The following is a 23,298-nucleotide window of genomic DNA, read 5'->3' on the forward strand; positions in this document are numbered from 1 at the left end:
GCATGTGTCTAGATCATGAAACATCAAGTTTGATAAGGCTATTAAGTCTTATAGATTTGATCAAAAGCATGATGTATCAAATAAAAGAAAAGAAGATGTTCTTGTTCTTTACTAGCCCGAATATCTGATAGTCTGTGGGAGTGGTCAGTCATTATCAGTTGAACTCATGATCGGATCATTGGGTAGCGATGTAGTATATCCTTAAGTGTATGAGGAAAGCAAGAAACTATAAGATAGTTTAGTCAGTGAAAGAGTTGTTCTTTTTACAGGATACACAGACTTTGACTATGAGTCATGCATGGATTTTGAGAGTCGACATCTAAATTTGTGTTCATACTAGGTGAAGGAGTCATGATATGAAAGGTTGTTGACAAAGTGTGATTGCTAATTCTATCATTAAGGGTTAATGTGTTGCAACTTCTGAAGCAGAAAAGAAAAGCAACCCGACTTAAAAAATTCATAACTGATCTGGAAGTTGTTCTAGGAATATATCAACATAGACACCTAGAAAGTTTCAGGATTAGAGGCATATTCTACCTGCTTTAGGACAAGTGGGAGATTGTTGAGAATGGTGTCCTAGAAGCATGTGATGTAATAGGATATTTATTATTTATTTAATAAAATATTTTATTCATTGTTTTATGTGCATATATTTATGAATATTTTATGAATATCAATGAAAATTCTATGATTATATATATGACCTTCAACATTGTCTATAAGTGTTATATACGAGAGGATAATGTTTAAGGAAAATATTCAAAACGATGTTCGTAATGAATTTAATTAAAGTTCAGAATCTTTAATTAAAACATTATTAATACATGTCATTCTCATTTACAATGGAACAGTTTTATCCGCAATGTTAATATGGCGAGATATTGAATGATTATATTTCGCATAATGAGATTATGTGGAACTGAAACACAGACACAATATGAATTTATGATAATTTCCTTTAAGTATAGAAATTCTAATTGAGTCTAAACGATCTTAATCCTGAGTTCTTAGCAAGCTCATATTTATAGATTTGCGTCTTTTGATATACTCAGTACGTATTCTGAGATTCTGAATCCTATTCCTTGTATTTTAGAGACATGATGAAGTAGGTAGCTGGGAATGTTATTATACGAGATGGAATCCATTCCTTCTTGAGAAAGAAGTAGATAAATAATTCCCTTGAGGGTTAATTTGGTACTTGAATAAGTAACGAGCTCGTATTCATGAATGTGTTTTATGAATATATTATTCATTAGAGAATCAATGGTACTCAAGGATAATGATGTAATTAGAGAGGTTAACAGATTTCACTTAGCTCTAATTATGAATTACTTATGAAGGATTGATCTATATCAAAATGACACTTCACACTTCAGAAGTAATTTTTGTCTATAATTTGGAACAGTTTTATCCGCAATGTTAATATGGCGAGATATTGAATGATTGTATTTCGCATAATGAGATTATGTGGAACTGAGACACAGACACAATATGAATTTCTGATAATTTCCTTTAAGTATAGAAATTCTAATTGAGTCTAAACGATCTTAATCCTGAGTTCTTAGCAAGCTCATATTTATAGATTTGTGTCTTTTGATATACTCAGTACGTATTCTGAGATTCTGAATCCTATTTCTTGTATTTTAGAGACATGATGAAGTAGGTAGCTGGGAATGTTATTATACGAGATGGAATCCATTCCTTCTTGAGAAAGAAGTAGATAAATAATTCCCTTGAGGGTTAATTTGGTACTTGAATAAGTAACGAGCTCGTATTCATGAATGTGTTTTATGAATATATTATTCATTAGAGAATCAATGGTACTCAAGGATAATGATGTAATTAGAGAGGTTAAGAGATTTTACTTAGCTCTAATTATGAATTACTTATGAAGGATTGATCTATATCAAAATGACACTTCACACTTCAGAAGTAATTTTTGTCTATAATTACGAGAGTGCAATTCCAAGTTTATAGTGGAGTAACTATTGGAATCAATGGAATTAATTAATTGATTAAAGTGTTTAATTAATTATTAATTTTATTAGAGCTCGAAATTATAGATCCATAAGTCCCCGCGTCATTCTTGTAATTCTACAAGACACTAAGGGTAAAATGAGATTTTGGAATTATGGATTTCTAAAATAAAACACTCAATGATAATTAATTAAATAAAATAATTTGATTATTTAAGTTTAAGTTTGAATTTTGAAACACATATGTGAAGGTGTTCACATAGTGTGAACGCACAGCATAGTGTGAATCCCTTTGGGATTCAAATTGCTTGCTCTCCATAGTTATCCAATTAACTTATTTGATAAGTTGTTCAATTTGAAATTCAAATTGATTTATGTTTGACTTGAATTGTAATTTGAATTTAAGTTAAAATAGTTATCCAATTAACTTATTTAATAAGTTGTTCAATTTAAAATTCAAATTGATTTAAGTTTTAGTTAAATTGAAATTTGAATTTTAGTTAAAAATTGGATTGCAGGATAAAATCTTTCCCTATATCTAAAAAATTACGACTACCACAGGGAGGATATCCCTTAGTGGTGGCCAGCCTTATTGGAAAAGGAGTGTGGATTTTGTTTCAAAATTAAATTTGAAGTATGAGATAATTAACAAGTTTTATCTTAGAGATAAAGATAAGATTCCTTCTGGGAGTATGATTGTTACTCTATAAAATAAAAGATTGTAGAAAATTATATGATACAATTTTTGCTCTCTAAAAAGCTATAGTAGCCCCTTAGTGGTGGCCAGCCTTATTGGAAAAGGAGTGTGGATTTTGTTTCAAAATTAAATTTGAAGTATGAGATAATTAACAAGTTTTATCTTAGAGATAAAGATAAGATTCCTTCTGGGAGTATGATTGTTACTCTATAAAATAAAAGATTGTAGAAAATTATATGATACAATTTTTGCTCTCTAAAAAGCTATAGTAGCCGAATTTATAGAGTGAGGAAAAAGGAAATTTTCTCTAAAAATTCCACGTCGTGCATGTATTAGTGTTCAAAGAAATCTTGAGTGTTATTGCTAATCTCGTTTTGTTTCAGGTGTGCCCACATACACGTCTTCGTAGATTCAAGAAATTGACAAGGAAGATTCGGGTTTTCTAAACTAGCATTAGAGCAAGGAACGTTCGAGGTCAAAAAACACAAGTTATCATCCTAATCGGTTGTTAGGTATAATTCCTAATTCGATTCTTGGTAAATAAATTAATGTGATTAATTTATTCGTGCATAAATTAATATAATCTATAGAGTATCTCAAAGGTTTTATGAAAATTTTTGTTATACACGATCCGCTACTCATACGCTTCCACATCTGAAATCGTTTCGGAAACCAACAATTGCATCGTAACACATTTTCTAAACATTAAGAGCGTTTATTATTTTATGCTTTCTTTCTATCCATTTATCGTATTTTGCTTTCTTTTCTTTCATTTCACCATGTTATAGTTTCTTTTCTTTCATTTCATTGTGTTATGCTTTCTTTCCTTTCATTCATCATGTCATGCTTTCTTTTCTTTCATTTTATCATGTTATGCTTTCTTTACAACTTTCGTTCTTGTGTCATTCGTTTCGCATAACTTTTACTTCTTTTGGGCCATTTACCTGTTCTACCATTGCGCACATACCCAATAAGGAGTCGGTGGAACTACCCAAAACTAACTCACTCATGGTTTTATTCATAATAACCTCCTTTGCGAAGGCCGGTACAAATAGTTTTATTAACTTTATATCGTTCATCATCTTTACTTCATACATCGTCTTACTGTCATCTTTTTTATCATGATAGTAATTTTAATATTAATTTTTAACTTTTACTTCTTATAGGCCCCATACCTGTTATACTGTTGCACAAATACCCAATGAGGAGTGGGGGAGCTACCCAAAACCAACTCACCTAGGATTTTATTCATAATAACCTTCCTTGCGAAGGCCGGTACAAACAGTTTTATTAGCTTTTATCATTTGTCATAGTTACTTTGTACATCGTCTTACTATCATCATTTATTATCATGATAGTAATTTTAATCTTATCATCTTACTATTATTTTCTTTCTTATTATGATAGTAATTTTAGTCATATTTTTGCATCTTTAAGCATTTATGTCAATTTTCTATGAAATTGGGCTTTATTCAAATGTTTGACTTTTGTTGACTTTGACTTTGACTTTTTCACAGATTAAAATTCTACTGCTACTCTGAGTCCATAAACACATTTAATGTAACAAATAAGAATCAAGAAACATCTTTTACATAATAACATACATTGAAATTACAATATGCACAATATTGTGTAACACAGAGAAATACATTTGTTCGTGATATAGACAGAAGAAAACTACTAGTACTTACAAAAGTTTCGCTAATGTCTCGACTTTCGAGTCACCAGCAACTTTATTGCCTTGATCGCCTACCGATTCTATCATATAAATTCTCAATCATTCGATTTACAATCTAAGATCAGTAATTAAAATACAGTTTGACTCGAATTCGTGGTTTCGTAAATGTTATTTTCTTAAAGTGCGTATGTCGTGCCTAAAATCGTTGAAGAGATCTATGATTTTCATGTTCGGTATCCAGACTAAAAAGTCACCTATATCACCAATGTGCACCAAACCCGTGCACATTCGGCCTAAAATCACCATTTTAAACCTGTTCAGAAATCAGCCCGAAACTGACATCTAGGGTCGTTTTTGGGGAAAAAAAAGCTTTCACAAAAGTTGTCCGGAACGAAATTTTCTTTAACTTGATGTTGGTCACTTTTTGAAATTAAGCTTTTATCTTAGTCTTTTAGCCAAAACAGCGCCGGTACCATTTTTCGGGTCAATAATCTAGTTTTCAATTTTGGTCTGAAACTGAGAATATTCATCGTTTTAGGTTTCCACACATCTTCGATCACCTAATCAACTTATTTTACACATCTCATTACTCCTATTCTTCATTACAACTTGATTAGGTTCAAATTCTCAAATTAAATTCCAGCAGAGTTCCGCCTAATTTTTGTGTTTCCCGAGCTAACTGTAGCTCGTTTTATCCGTTATTTCAACCTTTCAAACACATATCACAACCTTTCTCATTCTTTTTATCACCATAAACATCATAAGCTCTAGGGTTTCAACACTATTCTCACAAGAATTCTTCCTAAATAAAAATCCTAAAAACATAACCCAATAACTGAAAATTTATCCTTTAGACATTAGGTTATTCAGTACCATTCATTATCATAAGCAAATCATCATTCTGAGCAAAAAAATTTCATGGTTTCTACTATTTATAGCCAATGCAGCCAAGGTGAAAAATGAGAAGAAAAATTGAAATTTTACTTTAGAAGAATGAAGAACAAGTTCCGGTGACGCTAATCAATGGTAGTTTTCTGCCGGTTTTGATTTGAACTCGGTTTTCTCACTTTGGGAAAAAAATTTTCATCTCTTTCTTTGGCTGAGTTCTCTCTGTTTTCTTGCATGAAAATTTTTGGGAAAATTTTTTTCATCTCTTTCTTTGGCTGAGTTCTCTCTGTTTTCTTGCATGAAAATGGACATTTTTCTTGTATTTTTCCCTTATAAAAACGTTCACAAAAATGATGAGGGACCTAGGTGCAATTTTGACACTTTCTAGGGTCTTTTTTTTTGCAAAAATATCAAAATATCTATTTGGCTTCTCCCCTAAGTCTTGGCTGGCCATATCCTCTCTTTCTAGGTGTCCTAATCTCAGCCCTCCATCCATTTAATTACCTTAAATCTCAACCATTCATTTTTAATAACTAACTTATTTCAGTTCAGTTTAATTCCTATCTAGTGCGCGTTTCATCTACGTTTTTCAGACAGTTGGTCAACTGGTCAACTTTACTCAACCTTGACTCACTTTTCGAGAGTGACCTATTGGTCGACTCTTCATTAACAAATTTTGACTCGGTCAACCCTAATCGGTTGAAACCCTAATTTTCACAATTCGGCCTTCCGAACCCCTTTATTGTCCGTTCTTCGTTCTGATTGTTTCTAAAACTCTAGAATTGATGTTTTTCAATCCTTTTTTTATTTCTTAAACTTATTCATGTGTTTGTCCTCTATGGGAATAACACAACGTTTCATGCCTCTTTCTTGATTACAGTCTGAAATTCAATAATTATATCATAGTTCAGAAATTTTTAACTTTTAACTTATACTTTGCTATTCAATATCAATATCAACAAATACTTATCATGAAGGTATTCATATTTATAACATAGAGAATTTCAAAAAATTTTATCTTATACAATAATTTCTTCGACAAATTTTCTGGTCATGACAGATTGCTTGTCACCGATCGGCACATACGGTTTGCAAAGATATTTGTCACGCGTTACTCGTTGCTAACTCACCGCTTAAGATGAATACACAAGAGAAGCTACCCTCTCTGAACTTTGTGGAAGCTCTCCTACCATCACGGACGTGACCACCATAACGGTTACAAAGAGGATGTTGGAGATGAGTTCGTGGTAATTGCCCACTAACTCATACCACTACTTTGTCGCTTTCCCCAAATAAAGAGAGGGGGACAACCGCCAAGGCAACCACCCCATCCGACCTTTATAAATAGAGGATCAACATCGTTTAGAAGGGATTTTTGAATGCCATTTTGCTTACTGTTACTCTGCAGAAATTCCTTTAGAGATATTGTACTCAAACAACTTTGTAAGCCTCCGATTGAAGATAGTGAACAACCCAACAGTGGATGTAGCCCATTCAAGAGTTAACCACTATAAATTATGATTTGGTTATTTACTTTCTCAACTAAATTTGTTTCATAGTTATATGTCATATCGTTTTCTATCTTAATCATACGTAGTTAATGATGTTGAAGATAATAACGATGATCAATGGCCCTTAATTCAAATTACTAATTTTCTTAACTAATTTATTTTATTTTCTGATTGACCGTAAATCACTACGTCTACTCTTATAAGCTTTCTCTATCTTCTTGTGCTTCTTGTGAAGCACTTTACTCATCCTAGCTAATAGGTAGCATCGCGATTTGTTATTGGTCTTAATGCAACAGTCATAGGCTTTTCTCGCTACCTTAGTTGCATTTGCCTCAAAGACCAGAGGACATTTCTCCAATAGGATAAATTTATAGTCATCACTTATGAGCAAGAAGCTCATGTTACTTTTTCACTTAACCTTGTTTTCTTTGGGCAGTGTTTCGTTTGCAAGTAAAATTCATTTTAATATATATATATATATATATATATATATGCATGAATATCATTCACTAAAAAAATTTAGGCATAATTAGATGATACATGATACACATGAAAAATACATAAAATCATGTTTTTATTTTATTGTCCACGATAATTCAATTTACCACAAATAAAGTATAACTTTTTGGTAGTCAAGATACATGCTAATTGTACCGAGATATTCTCAATTAATAAGGTTATCAAAATATCTCATATTTTCCACTCTTATTAACTACTATTATTTTGGCTAAAATATAATTAACCATTTTAATAATATTTTTATCAGTCTAAGCCAATGTTTCAGATCCCACAGACTTAACTCCAGGTTACTACTTTTGGGTAGTCAATCCTAAAATACATCTTGAAGTCCTATCGCTAGGAAGCCAACTTGGTATTGATCTGACTAGAACACTCTCTGTATGGAGGGCGAAATTAAAGCCACCACAAAGCCCCTCCAAAGTCCCTCTCCGAATCTCACGATGTTGTGCAAACGGTGGAGACTACTGGGTCGCATTTTCACACAACCCTCCCCGTTCAATATTTTGCAAATTATGTATTTATTTTGTAAAGCATCTCATGTTTACAAATCCTAATAAAATAAACAATCTATTTTATTAGATATGAAATTCAAAATTTAACTCTTAAATTCAATTTCACATATTACATTATTTTACAAATTAAAATTGCAACTAAAATTAATTTAATCTCATTAAATCAATTTAAGAGCATAATCCTTATTTTGTTTAAAAAAAACACTTTTTAACAAAATAAAATAAATAATAAATGTGCGTGTGTACATGACATGTAATTAAACATATGAATAGACACACTAAATCTAATATAGAATGGAGATATAATATATAATTATCAAATATAAAATATAAAATATGCAATTGGATATTTAAATTATAATCCAAATAAATAAATAAAATTATATTAATTTACTTCGTCCATTACATTCAATGAGTCTTTAAAAGTTCTTCGATCTTTAATTAACTGCATCATGGGTTTTCGACCAACACTTGGCCTGAAACTCTTTCGAAAAACCTCACGGGCCAATAGTTCAAAATAATTTTTTTTTATATAATTTTTGGTTCAAAAACAATTCACCCATATTTTTTTAACAACTTTCAAAGCTTAATAGTTACAAGAAAAGTAGAATTTAACATTTTAAATAATTTTATGTATTGAAACATAAATGAAAATAACATGTTATATTATATTTTTTGGTATTAAATATACAATTGACATTAGAATTTATATTAGAGATGGTATTAATAATAAAAATAACATTGTTATATTATATTTTTTTGTGTTAAATATACAATTGACATTAGAATTTATATTAGAGATGGTATTAATAATAATCACAATTACTATCTAATTACAAAATTAAACACATAATAACTATTAGCATTTTTTTATTAGACCTTTAAAAAATTATAAGACATTAACCCTTTTTTAAATATGTATTTCATTAAAAGACTTTAAAAACAAAAAACTCTCGCGTTACTCTCCCTCTCCGATAGATTCACAGGTGGGAGGGGTCGATTGACAGCGATCTCGCGCGAGTTAGATGCACGTGTGGCTAAGGAATCACATCTTGAAGCTGAGAGCAGGAGCGGGCTTGGCGACGAACTGTAGAACTGGAGGCGAGAGCGGGCTCAACGACAATCTGGCATGCTAGATGGTGCGGTAATGGAAATGTTTAGTTAATGGATTAAAATCATGAGATTAAAATTATTTTCGATTTACGTGTATTTTTTTGTGAGAAAACACTGTAACGAACGATGAACTATGACTCAAATCATGATATGAATTCCCTTACTAAATGTCTCCTTTAATTCCCTTAATTACTATGAGTGACATGGTACGAAATAAAAGGAAATAATTAAATTTAATATTATTTTTTTATTTTTTGTTTTATAAATAAATAACTTAAAAAATATGTATTTTTTATCTTTTAAGATAGTAATTAGAGAATTTATGAGAAGGAAAAAACACTCGTGTTTCTAAAGTGCTAGAAAAAAAAGAGATTTCTGGGATTATACTTGAAAAAGAAATTATGAATAAATTTATAAATTTTAATCGTTAAATTTATATCATTTATTTAATATACATAATGTTTAATTAATATAATTTTAACATACATAACGATTAGAAATACATTATACATAATACGTCTTTTGGACCAAAGCAGAGAGCGTGATTTTTTTTTTTTTGCCTTATAAAAAAGGATTTTTACACAACTCCCGAGAATAGGGAAAAAAGACTTGCACAGTCTTTTAACCCAAAGAAAAAAGAAACTGACAATTACAAACACAAACTGCAAAAAAAGGATTAGCAATTTGGCAGTCATTTTTCTGCAGTTTAGGCGTAACAGTTTGACTATTTTGTTTATTAAATTAATAATTATTCGGTAAAGGCAACGCAGCAGGATATATCTTTCGTCTTTCGTTTTCTTCTCCTTCATCCCATTTTCTCTTCTTTCTCTCTCTAACTCAAACCCCTCTCTCCATAGTTGTCCCTCTCCTACAGCTCATATCTCAATCTCTCTCTACAATCTCCATTTCCATCCATGAATTGACCCTCTTCAGGAGTTTTCACTGTAAGTCTCTTTCTCTCTTCTTCTCTTTCAATTTCCCCAAGTGCAATTGCATATAGATGTAAAATAGAGAAATGGGTTTTGTGGTTTAGGCAAAAGGGTTACTTTCTGAGTTTAATTATTATCCAAAACTATTTGCTGATATCAGATTTTGAAATTTGTATGTTGCATAGCAATTTTTCCTTTCTACTTATAGGGAGGCCTATTGCTAACTTTCTTGTTTCAATTGGGTAGTCAACGCTAGGCAATGAAGTTGGTTGCGCAGATTTTGTGCAGATTTAGCATTTTTTAAGATCCAATGTTCCATGGAATTTTTTTTTTTTTTAATTGAAGTGAAAGAAGAGGGTGGAACTAGACGAGACCAATATTGGTAATTGATTAAGATGGAGACCCATATGAATATAATCGGTGTTGGGACTTTTGAAGAACTGACTTTTAATTACTATGTCCACTTGGGTAAGGATAAGAAATGGCATAAGATGTTTGTACAGAAATAGATGAACTTATAAAGAGGAAGTGTTCTCAACACTACGCACTTGTTTAATGGTGAACACTATCAATATCTGCTATTTGTTTGACACGAACCAAATTAGGATTCTAGTGCCTGTGCTCTATTTGTACTAAACTCATTAGTGAAGAAGGGAGAGGCTTTGTTAAAGGTTTAATGGCTGATTCTAATTTCAATAAAAATAGTTGCAGAACTTTATAATTTTCTTAGTTTCCAATCCAGTGATGAAATGAGATCTTAATAAACAATGTATTGGAGTCTTTTATACGTGCTTTTCATAATATCTGGTCCTTTTCTTTTTCTGTTTTTCTTTTTGGCTTGTTGAATGTTATGAAAGATTCTCAGAAGCCTATGTAATAACGCTATTTCAGTGTAGATACAGCATTAAGAACCTAGAACCTAGCTGATCATAAAATGATACAACATGAAGAAGTTATTCCTGTATAGATAATTCACAAATTCTTTTTACCCTAGTAAATAATATGACTAATTCTAACAGACTCTTGATAAAGAAGAAAAGCAATAGTAGATAAGGCAAGCTCATGCCTAGGAAATAATTACCACTTTTATATTATATTAATCCTTTCTACATTAGCGTCTCCTGAATTCTAACGAACATGCACCTGTTGGTCTATGCTGCTTCTGGTTTTTCTTTAGGGTGCCAACCTTGTCAAATGGCTTGCCACTTTTTGTGTGAATTCAGTGACATTAGTAGAAATTGGTTTTTGCTCTAATTTGCATGTTTGTTGTGTTTTTACAGGTGAAATCTATGTGCTTGATAGACGGAAATGTTTGATTGTAGTTTTAAGTCGCAATACTTGGATGGCAAAAGAGAGAAGTTTGTGAGGTACCCAATTTAAAATTTGAAATGCACACACATACACACACACGTACATATATACAACATGGATAATGAAGCAATTATCTAAAACAAGGAGCAAAATTTAATGAAGCAAGTATCTAAAACAACAACGGTACTTCAGGTTTCTTTTGCCTAGGCATAATCACTCATAGCAGTAGGCTAGTAGCTGGCTACAACAAGGTGCTAATCATTTCTGTTTGTGTGGAGGGACATAAAGAATTGAAATGTTAAAATTTGATTTGTTGAAATTCAAAGGAAGGTGAAGGAAAAAAAGAGTGGATTCTTTGTCTCGTATATGGAGTTAAGGTTGAGAAGACTTTTGGCATGAAGAAGGTTCTGATTTCTCAAATGGAATAGTAGATATTCAGGTCATGGAGGTGTGTGCGTCAGTGCGCCTGTACGCGTGTTTATGTAAAAGAACAATGGTATTTTAGCTTCACTTTTTTTTTTTTTTTTTTTGCATAGGCATAATCATACCTAGCAGTATGCTAGTAGTTGGCCAGAACAAGGTGCTAATCATTTCCGTTTGTGTCGAGGAATATAAAGAATTGAAATTCTGTTTTGTTCAAATTCAAAGGGGTTCCTCTCCCTCTATCTCACCCCCGGTAAGGTATGGTTGGATTTTTTATTAACAGTGAAGTGGTTCATGGGCGTGAAACACGAACGAATCAGGGGGTTCGGGGGGATGTGCCACCGGAAACTAAATTGGAAATAAAAAGAAGAATAAACAAGCGAGTGAAGTGATTCACGGATGTGAATCACGAACGAATAAGAACTATCAAGAGGAAGGGGAGGGGGTTCGGGGGCCAATGAAAAAAGTTGGATTTTTTGTCTCTTGCATGGAGTTAAGGTTGAGGGACTTTTGGCATGAAGAAGGTTCTGATTTCTCAAATGGAATGGTAGATATTTGGGGCGTGGAGGTGATATGTATTGCTCTTTTTTTCCAATATGGAATTACTGCAAGATGGGCCAATTCCAAATGGTAGTAAAAGCAAAGTATTAGTTCATATGAAATTTTTTTTTTTTCCCTTAAAAAGGCATCACCTCTTCAACCGGAAAGACAAAGGTGTCACCCTGGTAATTTTGGAGTTAGGAGGATTTGTAATAAATGTTTTAGATCTATAATATACCTTTCTATTTCAAATCTTGAGCAAGAAAGGACCTATTTTCATAATACAGCTTTAAGTAGTTACAATACTGAGGAAATTTGCTCAGAAATACAGGTTATTGAAATACTTGAAGAAGTCATAAACTTTAACTTATGTGAACTACGACAGCTTGGAATTGGTTTTTGAACCGGCAAATCTGCTTAAACCTTAAGGATTATGTCTTATAACATTATGGGAACGATATTTTTGGGTATTACGGGATAAAGGGTGTCTAGTCCTTTTTTGTTTGTTTGTTTGTTTGCTCTTTTTTTTTTCCCCCTCTCTGATACAAACTTTATTTCCCAGATTGGATGACTTGGACTCTAGGTTATCCTCGCCATCTGATGCAGGGGGGAGAAAATGTGGATTTAATATTGAGGGAATAGGCGGTTCTCGTCATGCGAGGGATACATCATTTAAGAAAGGAATGAGAAAAGGGTCTGAAGGACTAAAGTCAATTGGTCGATCACTCCGATTTGGGGTTTCTCGTGCAGTGTTCCCCGAAGATCTTAAAGTATCAGACAAAAAGATATTTGATCCTCAAGACAAGTTTCTGCTGCTGTGGAATAGACTTTTTGTCGTATCATGTATTTTGGCTGTATTTGTGGATCCTTTGTTCTTTTATCTTCCAATTATAAATAGCTCAACAAATTGTCTTGGCATTGATAGAAACTTAGCAATAACAGCAACAACGCTGCGGACACTTGTCGATGCTTTCTATCTTATTCACATAGCTCTCCAATTCCGAACAGCTTATATTGCTCCATCATCTCGAGTTTTTGGACGAGGTGAACTTGTGATAGATCCTGCACAGATAGCTAAGCGATACTTGCGGTGGCATTTCATTATTGACTTCTTAGCTGTGCTACCCCTACCACAGGTTTAGAATGTGTTTCTTAATCTGTCTCTACACCCTTTATCCTCGTACTTATTCATTCCTATGACTCTTTAGTTTTTCATTTTGTTGTTCTTTTTGTATCTATTTTTGTTTTAGTTTATGTTGGCACAATACTTCCTTCGTAATTCATATTAGTTTAAATAATTCACCCCATGTGTTAGGGAGTTTCTGCGCTTATCAAGGTTGTTAGGCCAATTTCTTGTCTCTCTTTATTTTATTTTATTTCATGTTTGCACTCTTTGATGGATGTGTTCTTACATTTGTATATTGCAACTTTGTGAGGTTGTTGTCTAACCATTTGCAATTCTCTCATAGAAATTGCTTAGTTGGAATTCTTGACTACTGACGCCTTATTTATCTCTATCTCTCTCCCTTACTCGATTTTTGCAGATTGTGGTTTGGAGATTTCTTCAGAGATCCAATGGGTCAGATGTGCTTGCTACAAAACAAGCATTGTTTTTCATTGTCTTGCTTCAGTATGTTCCAAGACTGCTTCGAGTGTTACCTTTAACTTCGGAACTCAAAAGAACAGCAGGTGTCTTTGCTGAAACTGCGTGGGCAGGTGCTGCGTACTATCTGCTGTTGTACATGCTCGCTAGCCATGTAAGTGGCTATTTGGCTTGGTTACCTTTCTTTTTCCATCTGAATTGTATATATTGTTTGATTGGTCGCTTGCTCAATTGGTCCTTTTTGCCTCTCTTGGTTTCTTACCTTTTGGGCAGAAATTTCAACTGAAGTGCCTCGAATAGTCATATATTGGAGATAACTTTTCTTGGCTAGTCTCATGTTACTGAAATTTCTTATATATTTATGACATAATCATGGATTATTCAATCATCATAATTTTTTTTTCCCGAGGGATCATGATAATGTTTCGAGAACCTATAAAGCTGTTGCATCAAGTTTCATATCAGCTGCAGTGTACGAGAGAGTCGAAGAATGAAAGTCTTGTCTTTTCATACCTTTCCTTTAGCATGTTTAATTTTTCTCCGCTTAAAATATTTGATATTGTGGAAGAGTCTTGCAGATAGTTGGGGCCTTTTGGTATTTATTAGCTGTGGAACGCAACGATACATGCTGGCAGAGGACCTGCAAGGGGCAGCTTGGATGTGATACAAATTACTTGTATTGTGGCAATCAACGCATGGCAGGTTATGATGATTGGTTCAAAGACGGAAATTCTACTCTCAAGACGAAGTGCTCAGCAAAAGGAGATGATACAGAATTTGATTTTGGAATCTACAAAAATGCTTTGTCATCTGGGATTGTTTCATCGAAGAAGTTTATTTCTAAATACTGTTACTGCCTGTGGTGGGGACTGCAAAATTTAAGGTAATATGTTTTAATGGTGATTTTCAGTGTAAAGTTTTTCTTACATTCTATAAATAATAATAAATAAATAGAAGTGTTTCTAGCATGTTTATGTGGCTTGTTCTGGTGGTGCCGCGTGTTTACTAATCAGGAATTGAATGAATAGGACATAGATTCCAACAAAAAAAAAAAGAATTAAATTCTACGAAATTAAATTCCAAAACTCCATTAATGTGTTTACTAATTATTCGGGAATCAAGTTACAAGAGGAATTAAATTCCTATTATATTGTTTACTTTGCTAAAGAATTTGAAGGAATCAAAATAAATGAAGCGTGGTCACAAAAGTACCCTTATGTAGAGTAAATAACTAAATTTCAGGAAGGATACATTTGGTAAATACTGGTTAGTTGGTCCTTATTTTTGGGGAAAGGAATTCAATTTTGTGGTAGGAAATGAGAGATAAGTTCCCCCTTATCAAGTTGCCAACCTCATTTAATTTCCAAATAGAAAAGTAAACACTGGAATTTTATTCCAGATGTAGTACAGGATTAAACTTTCTTGGAAGAGAAATAAAAAAAATTACAGTTGAACAAATTAGGCCTAAAAAATAAAAAACCTCGTGACAAAATTACTCCTTATAATGCACTAGAGAATAAATTAGAAACTGAGTTTAGCAAAAACGTTATGTAAGGCACAAATACTGTGGAAGATTATTTTGTCAACATCTGAAAGGGAAGATCAGCGGCTGGAAAAACTATCATCTATGTCTTCGTCAAAACTTATAGGGTTTCATAAGGTTTCAAGGAGCATTATTGCAGAATACTCATTGTTGTGCTGTTAATGGAACAAGTCCATACATTTCTTTTGTCCATTGTTTGTTTATAGAGTTGAACCGGTGCTAAATAGTGACAAGTCAATTCCATTTCTGTACAGTACACTTGGACAGGGGCTTCAGACCAGCACATATCCTGGAGACGAACTGGTGCTAAATAGTGACAAGTCAATTCCAATTGCTGTACAGTACACTTGGACAGGGGCTTCAGACCAGCACATATCCTGGAGAAGTTATATTTTCCATTGCACTGGCTATATTTGGACTCATCCTCTTTGCTCTTCTCATTGGCAATATGCAGGTATGTTGGAACTACTTGGTTGTATCTGTTATCTATATATTTCACAGGTAGTAGATTTATTATATTTAATAGTATAATACTTGTTTAGATAGTCTTGCGTTGTTATCTCACTTCCCCCCCCCACAGTTAGTACTACGTTAGTGATTTTGTGCTTTTTATTTGGAATTGGTACTTATGGAATGCAATGCGAGGAAATATCATTTGATCATGGTACTGACATTTGGGTGTTTTATCCTCAGACATATCTGCAGTCCCTTACCATACGGCTTGAGGAAATGAGAATCAAAAGGCGTGATTCAGAACAGTGGATGCATCATCGGTTGCTTCCCCAAGAGCTCAGGGAGCGGGTTAGGCGATATGACCAATACAAATGGTTGGAAACACGTGGAGTTGATGAAGAAAGTCTTGTTCAAAGTCTGCCTAAGGATCTAAGAAGAGATATCAAGCGCCACCTTTGTATTGCTTTAGTGAGGAGGGTATGGGTTTTAAGCTTTGTTACCTTCTTTGTATACCGTAGTTTTACGAATGTGATTCATAACTTATCCATGTCCTTTAATTTATATAAAGGTGTTGCTTTTGATTTATAGGTTCCTCTCTTTGAAAATATGGACGAGAGGCTGCTTGACGCCATCTGTGAGCGATTGAAACCGTGTTTATTGACGGAGAGTACTTACATTGTTCGGGAAGGGGATCCAGTTGACGAGATGCTTTTCATTATTCGTGGCCGCCTCGAGAGTATAACTACTGACGGAGGGAGGAGTGGGTTCTTCAACCGCAGTTTACTCAAAGAAGGCGATTTTTGTGGTGAGGAGCTTCTGACCTGGGCACTGGATCCAAAATCTGGCTCTAATCTCCCGACATCAACTCGGACTGTGAAAGCTTTGACAGAAGTAGAGGCTTTTGCCCTTATAGCCGAGGAGCTCAAATTTGTGGCTAGCCAGTTCCGGCGCCTCCACAGTAGACAGGTTCAACATACTTTCCGATTCTACTCCCAGCAATGGAGAACCTGGGCTGCTTGCTTCATCCAAGCAGCATGGCGCAGATATGCCAAGCGAAAGGCCATGGAGCAGGTTCGTCGTAAGGAGGAAGAAGAAGAAGCAGAAGGGGCAAGGGCCAATGCCAGTGGTGCTACATATAGTCTTGGCGCCACCTTCTTGGCTTCGAGGTTTGCTGCAAATGCTCTAAGGGGAGTTCATCGAAACCGGAATGCAAAGACTGCTAGGGAGTTGGTGAAACTTCAGAAGCCCCCTGAGCCCGATTTCACTGCTGAAGATGCAGATTGATATTGTAGTGTATAATGACACATTTTATATCCACTGATAGCTATTTGCTCAAAAGAACAAACAAGAAAGAATGTACTAATAACAATGTATTTGTTAGTATGGGTGCAAAATTATGTATTATACACGTACACGTTTCATTACTTGGTATTTGTGATTGTGAAGTTTGCTGAAAGCAATTCTAAAGATTGTGTTTTGTTGTAAATGATTTCACGTGAGCTTGCACTGAAAAATAGAGCAGATCCCATCTGGGCAATGGAACCTTTTGGACATGATTTTGAAAATTAGTCCTTGTGGAAATAGATTAGTCTAATGTAACTCTTTGCTTTAATTGTTAAAATTAATATAATGGAGGCAAATTTGTTGCTCTTATTTCGCTTTTACATTTTTGAACTTCGAAAATCGACACTTAGAACAACACAAAGAATTGGAAATAGTGAATGTTTTTCTTGGACTGGAAAATAATGTTTTGAACTTCCTTCAGAAAATGACTATTGCTGGTTTCTCAAAATAATTCCTATATTGTTGGATTTCAAAATAATTCCTATCCGTGGATATGACAAGATCCATGATAATTTTTTCTTTTCTCAGCCAAACGACCTTATTGCTGGTTTCTCAAAATAATTCCTATATTGTTGGATTTCAAAATAATTCCTATCCATGGATATGACAAGATCCATGATAATTTTTTCTTTTCTCAGCCAAACGACCAATTCTCACACACTCAAACCAGAAAAGCACGAGGCAATTGGAAGGAAATCAGAGAAAATCTACTAATCAACTTCAACACAGCTCTTACAAACCAAAATCAGCTAGAGAAAATTAAAACCGAAATGGATGGATCGGAGTATTCAAGGACTCTAGAGAACTTCTAACTCGGTGGTATTCGAGAGACCAACTCTCTTAAAGATTTCCCAAATCCTCACAAATCCCAACATAAACCCTCTATAGCTTTGAACCACCCTATTTATACTCGGGAGATTTATATTTTTATACTTTGTATTTTTGTTTTTTTAAAATTTATATTATCAGTTTTTTATCTCATTAAATGTATACCTTCAAATTAAATTTAATATACAAATTTATGCCTTATCTCAATTAATATTTGATTTTAACCTTCAAAATGACTAAAATATCCTTAAGAAAAAGGGAAAAAACACTAAAACTTTACAATATTATGATAATTAAAAATTAATAACAAAAAAATACTCATTTGAATGGTATTTTACATATTTCAGAGGTCAAAATTGTAAATTTAAAGTTTTGTTTTAGGTTTTTTTTTTTTTTTTTTTCTTTTTCTATGTTTTTATTTAAGGGTATTTGAAGTATTTTTAAAGTTAAAATCAAAGATTGACTGTGAAAGTGTATACATTTGTGTATTAAATCTAATTTAAATGTATACATTTGTGTATTAAATCTAATTTAAATGTATACATTTTGTGAAAATGTATACATTTGTGTATTAAATCTAATTTAAATGTGTACATTTAATAAGATTAAAAATTAAAATTATAATCTTTAAATAAACTCAAAACACAAAGTATAAAAAGGTAAACATTGCTTTGTACTCCTAAAAGACTGGTCAATAATAGAAACAACTAACAAAGCCACAAAACCAACTAACTAGCTATTAGGTCTCCAACAGTATGTCTGTCTGTATGTATGTGTATATGTTGTTTTTCGGTTCTATTATTATTTTTTTTAAACATGCAGGCTTTTAAAAAAAAATTGACTTCGTAAAATATTAACTACTAATAAATCAATAAAAAATTGAATTTTGACCTGAGCAAAAAACCTTAAACACGGATAAAATTTATAGTGTCGCATATTTGGCTCAAAACAAAGGGGAGAATTTTAGGAGAGAATTTTCAATATGTGGCAAATCTATACTTCGATCAAGTTGCATAAACTACCCCTCAACAAAAAAAAATAAATTAATTAAAAAAAACAAAAAGAAAAAGAACAATAAAAGCAATAATTGCCTTCTTTTCCTTTGCCCTTTAGAGAAATTCCAACTTCATCCCGTTTGAACTTTTCTTCACTTATAGCTTAGATCCTTAGTTCTAATAAACCGGAACACATTAAACATGCCTCATATTTGTGCACACAGTTTGGTCTTCAAGAATCTGTACCCTAACAAGACTGATCCTTCAAAGCATCTAGTATCAGAAACAAGGTCAATAAATGATTCCAACAATGGCAAAAGTTTCAAACTTTATGCATACAAAATACGAAAAAGGACACATTTTCATTCTAGCAGAGTTGAATTAGTCAGTAAGGAATGAAATGGAAAGAAGCAGCATTAGTTAGAGACAAAAATTCCATTTCCATTTTGATTTAAACATTAGAGACAGTAAGATTGCTTTAACAGTTTCAAACAAATGTTTCATACAGAACAGTAAAAAGGCTAAATAAGAAAAATGCACCAAAAAAAAAAAAAAACTAGAGCTGACAAAGAACATGTATTGAGAATTTGAGAATGCTAAGAATAAGAATTTCTATGGCCTCGAGATTCAGAACTGAACCCAATTGTTGTAAGCTCCGGGAGGACATTACATAATGTACCATCCCCAAGTGATTTTTGTGCTTCCTCGTGTAGAAACAAGTCTATAATTTCCTTTAGATTGCAATAAAATGACGGATCAGTCGATCTTCACCGACGAATAGATGAGCCTTGTGAACCAGAAGCACGCATAGAAACCGATTGTGCCGGTCAGCACAAAGAAAGCATAGGAGCCAATCAGCATGTAGCCGAAATACAAGGCTCCAGATACTGGCTTCTTGATGTCAAGCTTGGTGAAGAAATAGAATGCTGCGTAGAGGAAAAGGTAAAGCGCTGAGGACCCTGAAGTCAAATACGACCTCCACCACCAGAGATAGTCCTCACTGCACAACTGGAAGTAGCAGAGAACAATCGTGATCTCGGCGCAGGTGATGATGAGGATGATGAAGACAATGAATAGAAATCCAAATATGTAGTAGAACTGATGCAGCCATATTGAGGTGAGAATGAAAAAGAGCTCAATGAAGACAGCGCCAAATGGGAGTATGCCTCCAATTAGGATAGAGAAGACAGGATTCATGTACCAAGCCTGTTCTGGGATCTGTCGTGGGATCTTGTTTGTTTTCACTGGATCCTCGATTGCAGGCTTCTTAAAGCCGACATAGGCACCAACAAAGACAAGTGGAACAGAGATGCCGAACCACAAAATTACCAGAGCAAACATGGTTCCGAATGGGACTGCCCCAGATGACTTCTCACCCCAGATCAGAGCATTCAAAACAAAGAAAATGGCAAAGACAGTTGCAGGAAATGTGAAAGCTGTCTTCAGAGTGATTTTTTTCCATTCTGTTCCCTTGAACATTTTATAGAGGCGGACAGTAGCGTAACCAGCGAAAAGTCCCATAAAGACCCAGAGTAGGAGCATGGCTGTCATCAGCCCACCTCGGTTTGAGGGGGAGAGGAATCCAAGGGCAGCGAAGATCATGGTGACAAGAATCATTCCAAAGAATTGAACACCTGTCCCAACATATACACACAGTAAATCTGAGTTTACTGGAGGCCTGAAAACATCACCATGGACGAGTTTCCATCCCGTCTCTTCTTGGGCTTCTTCTTGAGTCTCAAGTTGGTTGTACTTAGAGATATCTCTGTAAAGCGTTCGCATCATGATCATAGCCACCATGCCGGAGAGGAAAAGGACAATCATCAAAGAATTAACAATTGAGAACCAGTGGATCTGATCATCAGCCATCAGAAGATAGGTATCCCAACGTGACGCCCACTTCACATCACTCTCCTAGAAGATTAAACAATAGATAAGGCAGTCAGAACTCAGAAAGAAAGAAGGTTAGGAAGCCCAATCAAAATGGAAATTGCGACGCATTTTCTAAACTTATATATATAAGTGTAGTTACTAACCTCAAAATCTACATCATATGTAAATACGATTTCCTTTTTATCCTCAACCTCCTGAGGCATTTCAGAATTCGTCACTTGCTTTCTTGCGTGAGGATCACATGTTGTTAACCGTTTGTTGTCACTCCACTTACCATCATAAGAATGCTTGATACTAGATTTGACAAAATATTTCACCATCATCATTACAGGAATAGACTACCACAAAGAGAAAAAAAAATTAGCATAAAGAAGCAAAGCATAAATTATAACCTGTACGGTTTGACCTCGAATCCTACAATCCTTGCTAATTCTGTAACTGGATCTTTGTGATACTTGACTTTAAATGCCAAGTGATTGTGGATAAAATGCTTTTCCTCCTTGCTCTGTGATAAATTATAATTATAATTATAAGAAACGAACGACCCAACTTGCTAGGAGAACAATGCAAAAAGGAAAGACAAAGAAAGACTAGTAACCAGTAACAAATGCCTCCACCTACCCCTGCATATTGTCCCCTAAGACCAACATGAAACCCATGTTGATACACAATGGAAGAATCCAAATCAGTCCTTCGAATGGGAACAACAAGAGGAAGATTATCCAGAATCCTGTCATGTATAGCAACGGTCATCAGAAATACACGCAACACCCCAGTAATTGACCTGAAATTATATATATGCATATGTATTTAGAGTTAAGAGTCTCACAAGTTCGCTCGGTACTCATCATCTATTTTTTCCTTCAATTCCTTGGCAGTTTTTGCATTAAGGGTTATATGACACAGAACCTTGCACATCTCGGGTTCTCTCATTTTAAACTGCAGCAACAATTAAATTGTTTCAGTTCATAAACAACATACATTAAGGAAAACATAACAGCAGAAAAATTCATCCGAAAAGTCTAAAGGACCTCATAAGGAGAGTTCTCAATGCGATCACCACGAAGGACTTCCCCCAGATTCTCTGCACTGTCGACTATGTGCCCTGGTCGACAGTACGGGAGGGAATAGTATGAGTAAGGCAGCTGTGTTTTTGTAGATGTCAGTTTGTTTACTTTCACCTTCAGCAGATCCCCCTGCAATTGATCAAGACAAAACTTTTAATGCTGCACGTTAATAATCTTAGCAGGAAAACTCATACACATTCCAATTACATAAACATCAACTGAAACTCCAAAAACTCTCCAAGTTAGCCAAAGATTTGGGTAAGGGAACAATACCCATGATTCTGAAGTCCATGCGAAACATCAAATCTCCAAAATTTCATAAGTTGAATACAACATATATATATATATATATATGTGTGTGTGTGTGTGTGTGTGTGTGTGTATGCATGCATGTATGTGCGTATAACTATAAACAAACAAGTTCGGTGTAGTGTTCATACATAGATATAGATATTAGATATAAAAACAAATTCTAGGCCGTTTTAAGAATCCAAAACACTAATCTTTAGCCAAAAATTCACATCCAAAAACAACAACACATATCAATCGATTCCAATCTATCAAAAGCGCAAATTCAGAAACCAATTCATAGATCTCAATCACCCGTGTCAAACAATCGCATCAACACACAAAGATTATCACAAAATACGAAAATCACCACCACCACCGACACTCCGCAAACAAAGCGGATCTGGATTGCACTAAGCAACACACCCCAAAATCGACAAAGATCTAACCCTAAATTCCACTATGCTCGCACAAACGCAGACATTTACACGCAAATACACACATTTATATACACGAATAAGCATATGCATGCATGAATGTATACAAATGCAAAGGAACTGAGCCGACCTTCATGAAATCCTGAGGGGCGACGCCGGGGAGATAGAAGCAGCGGACATGGAAGAAGAGGATGAGAGAGAAACAGATCCATAGCTCAAGAGCGAGAGCTGCTCTCGCCATGGCTTCGTTCGCACAGAGAGAGATCTAGATCTCAACAGCGCCTTCCCTTCACTTTCTCTCTCTAAAATTCTCTCTTTCTCTCTCTAGAACAGTCTCTCTGTGTGATTTTGGTGTTGCTCACTTTCTCTCTCTAAAATTCTCTCTTTCTCTCTCTAGAACCGTCTCTCTGTGTGATTTTGGTGTTGCTCACTTTCTCTCTCTAAAATTCTCTCTTTCTCTCTCTAGAACCGTCTCTCTGTGTGATTTTGGTGTTGCTGGGAGTCTCAAAAATGAGGTGAGTTTTTCTTTAAAAACACGAGAGAAGAACGAGAGAGCTCTTTCTCAACCGAAAAAAATGTGGATTTGGAAATTTACAATTCAGTGTACATTGAAAGTATAGCCCGTTAATGACCGTCCGATCTACTAGAAGCAGATCGGACCGTCTGTTGTTTGACGGGGAATATTATTTTATGATTGCGTGAGGACAAAATGGTCATTTGGAAATCACTTTTATTTTGCTATTCGACCCT

The 23,298-nt window shown here is 34.2% G+C and overlaps 2 protein-coding genes across 2 annotated transcripts; one reads left to right on the plus strand and one right to left on the minus strand.

The window, feature by feature from the left end:
* Positions 1–9,543: 9,543 nt before the first annotated feature.
* LOC112093642 (probable cyclic nucleotide-gated ion channel 5) lies at positions 9,544–17,182 on the plus strand. The gene is made up of 8 exons (XM_024172485.1): positions 9,544–9,838; positions 11,104–11,190; positions 12,660–13,233; positions 13,642–13,854; positions 14,279–14,583; positions 15,586–15,697; positions 15,937–16,173; positions 16,285–17,182. The coding sequence occupies exons 2-8, from the start codon at positions 11,132–11,134 to the stop codon at positions 16,978–16,980; spliced, it is 2,196 nt and encodes a 731-aa protein (XP_024028253.1). The 5' UTR covers positions 9,544–9,838; positions 11,104–11,131; the 3' UTR covers positions 16,981–17,182.
* A 2,134-nt stretch (positions 17,183–19,316) lies between these two features.
* On the minus strand, positions 19,317–22,923 carry LOC21392578 (transmembrane 9 superfamily member 10). Its single transcript, XM_024172501.1, has 7 exons — positions 22,679–22,923; positions 21,788–21,952; positions 21,586–21,695; positions 21,378–21,486; positions 21,149–21,261; positions 20,900–21,050; positions 19,317–20,777 (listed from the first exon to the last, which is right to left on the minus strand). Exons 1-7 carry the CDS (start codon positions 22,787–22,789, stop codon positions 19,620–19,622), a joined length of 1,917 nt encoding a protein of 638 aa, XP_024028269.1. The 5' UTR covers positions 22,790–22,923; the 3' UTR covers positions 19,317–19,619.
* Positions 22,924–23,298: the final 375 nt, after the last annotated feature.

Source organism: Morus notabilis, unplaced genomic scaffold (genome assembly GCF_000414095.1).
Source record: "Morus notabilis unplaced genomic scaffold, ASM41409v2 Scaffold1023, whole genome shotgun sequence".
NCBI classification, from domain to species: Eukaryota; Viridiplantae; Streptophyta; class Magnoliopsida; order Rosales; family Moraceae; genus Morus; species Morus notabilis.

What these genes read in the sequence shown, in the direction of transcription:
- LOC112093642 (XM_024172485.1), top strand. Translation starts at nt 11,132, where the DNA reads ATGTTTGATTGTAGTTTTAAGTCGCAATACTTGGATGGCAAAAGAGAG. An exon ending in TTCTCATTGGCAATATGCAG is followed by an intron (nt 15,698 to 15,936) that starts GTATGTTGGAAC and finishes TTTTATCCTCAG; the next exon opens with ACATATCTGCAGTCCCTTAC. An exon ending in GTATTGCTTTAGTGAGGAGG is followed by an intron (nt 16,174 to 16,284) that starts GTATGGGTTTTA and finishes TTTGATTTATAG; the next exon opens with GTTCCTCTCTTTGAAAATAT.
- LOC21392578 (XM_024172501.1), bottom strand. Translation starts at nt 22,789, where the DNA reads ATGGCGAGAGCAGCTCTCGCTCTTGAGCTATGGATCTGTTTCTCTCTC. An exon ending in CCCCTCAGGATTTCATGAAG is followed by an intron (nt 21,953 to 22,678) that starts GTCGGCTCAGTT and finishes GATCAATTGCAG; the next exon opens with GGGGATCTGCTGAAGGTGAA. An exon ending in TTGAGAACTCTCCTTATGAG is followed by an intron (nt 21,696 to 21,787) that starts GTCCTTTAGACT and finishes TTGTTGCTGCAG; the next exon opens with TTTAAAATGAGAGAACCCGA.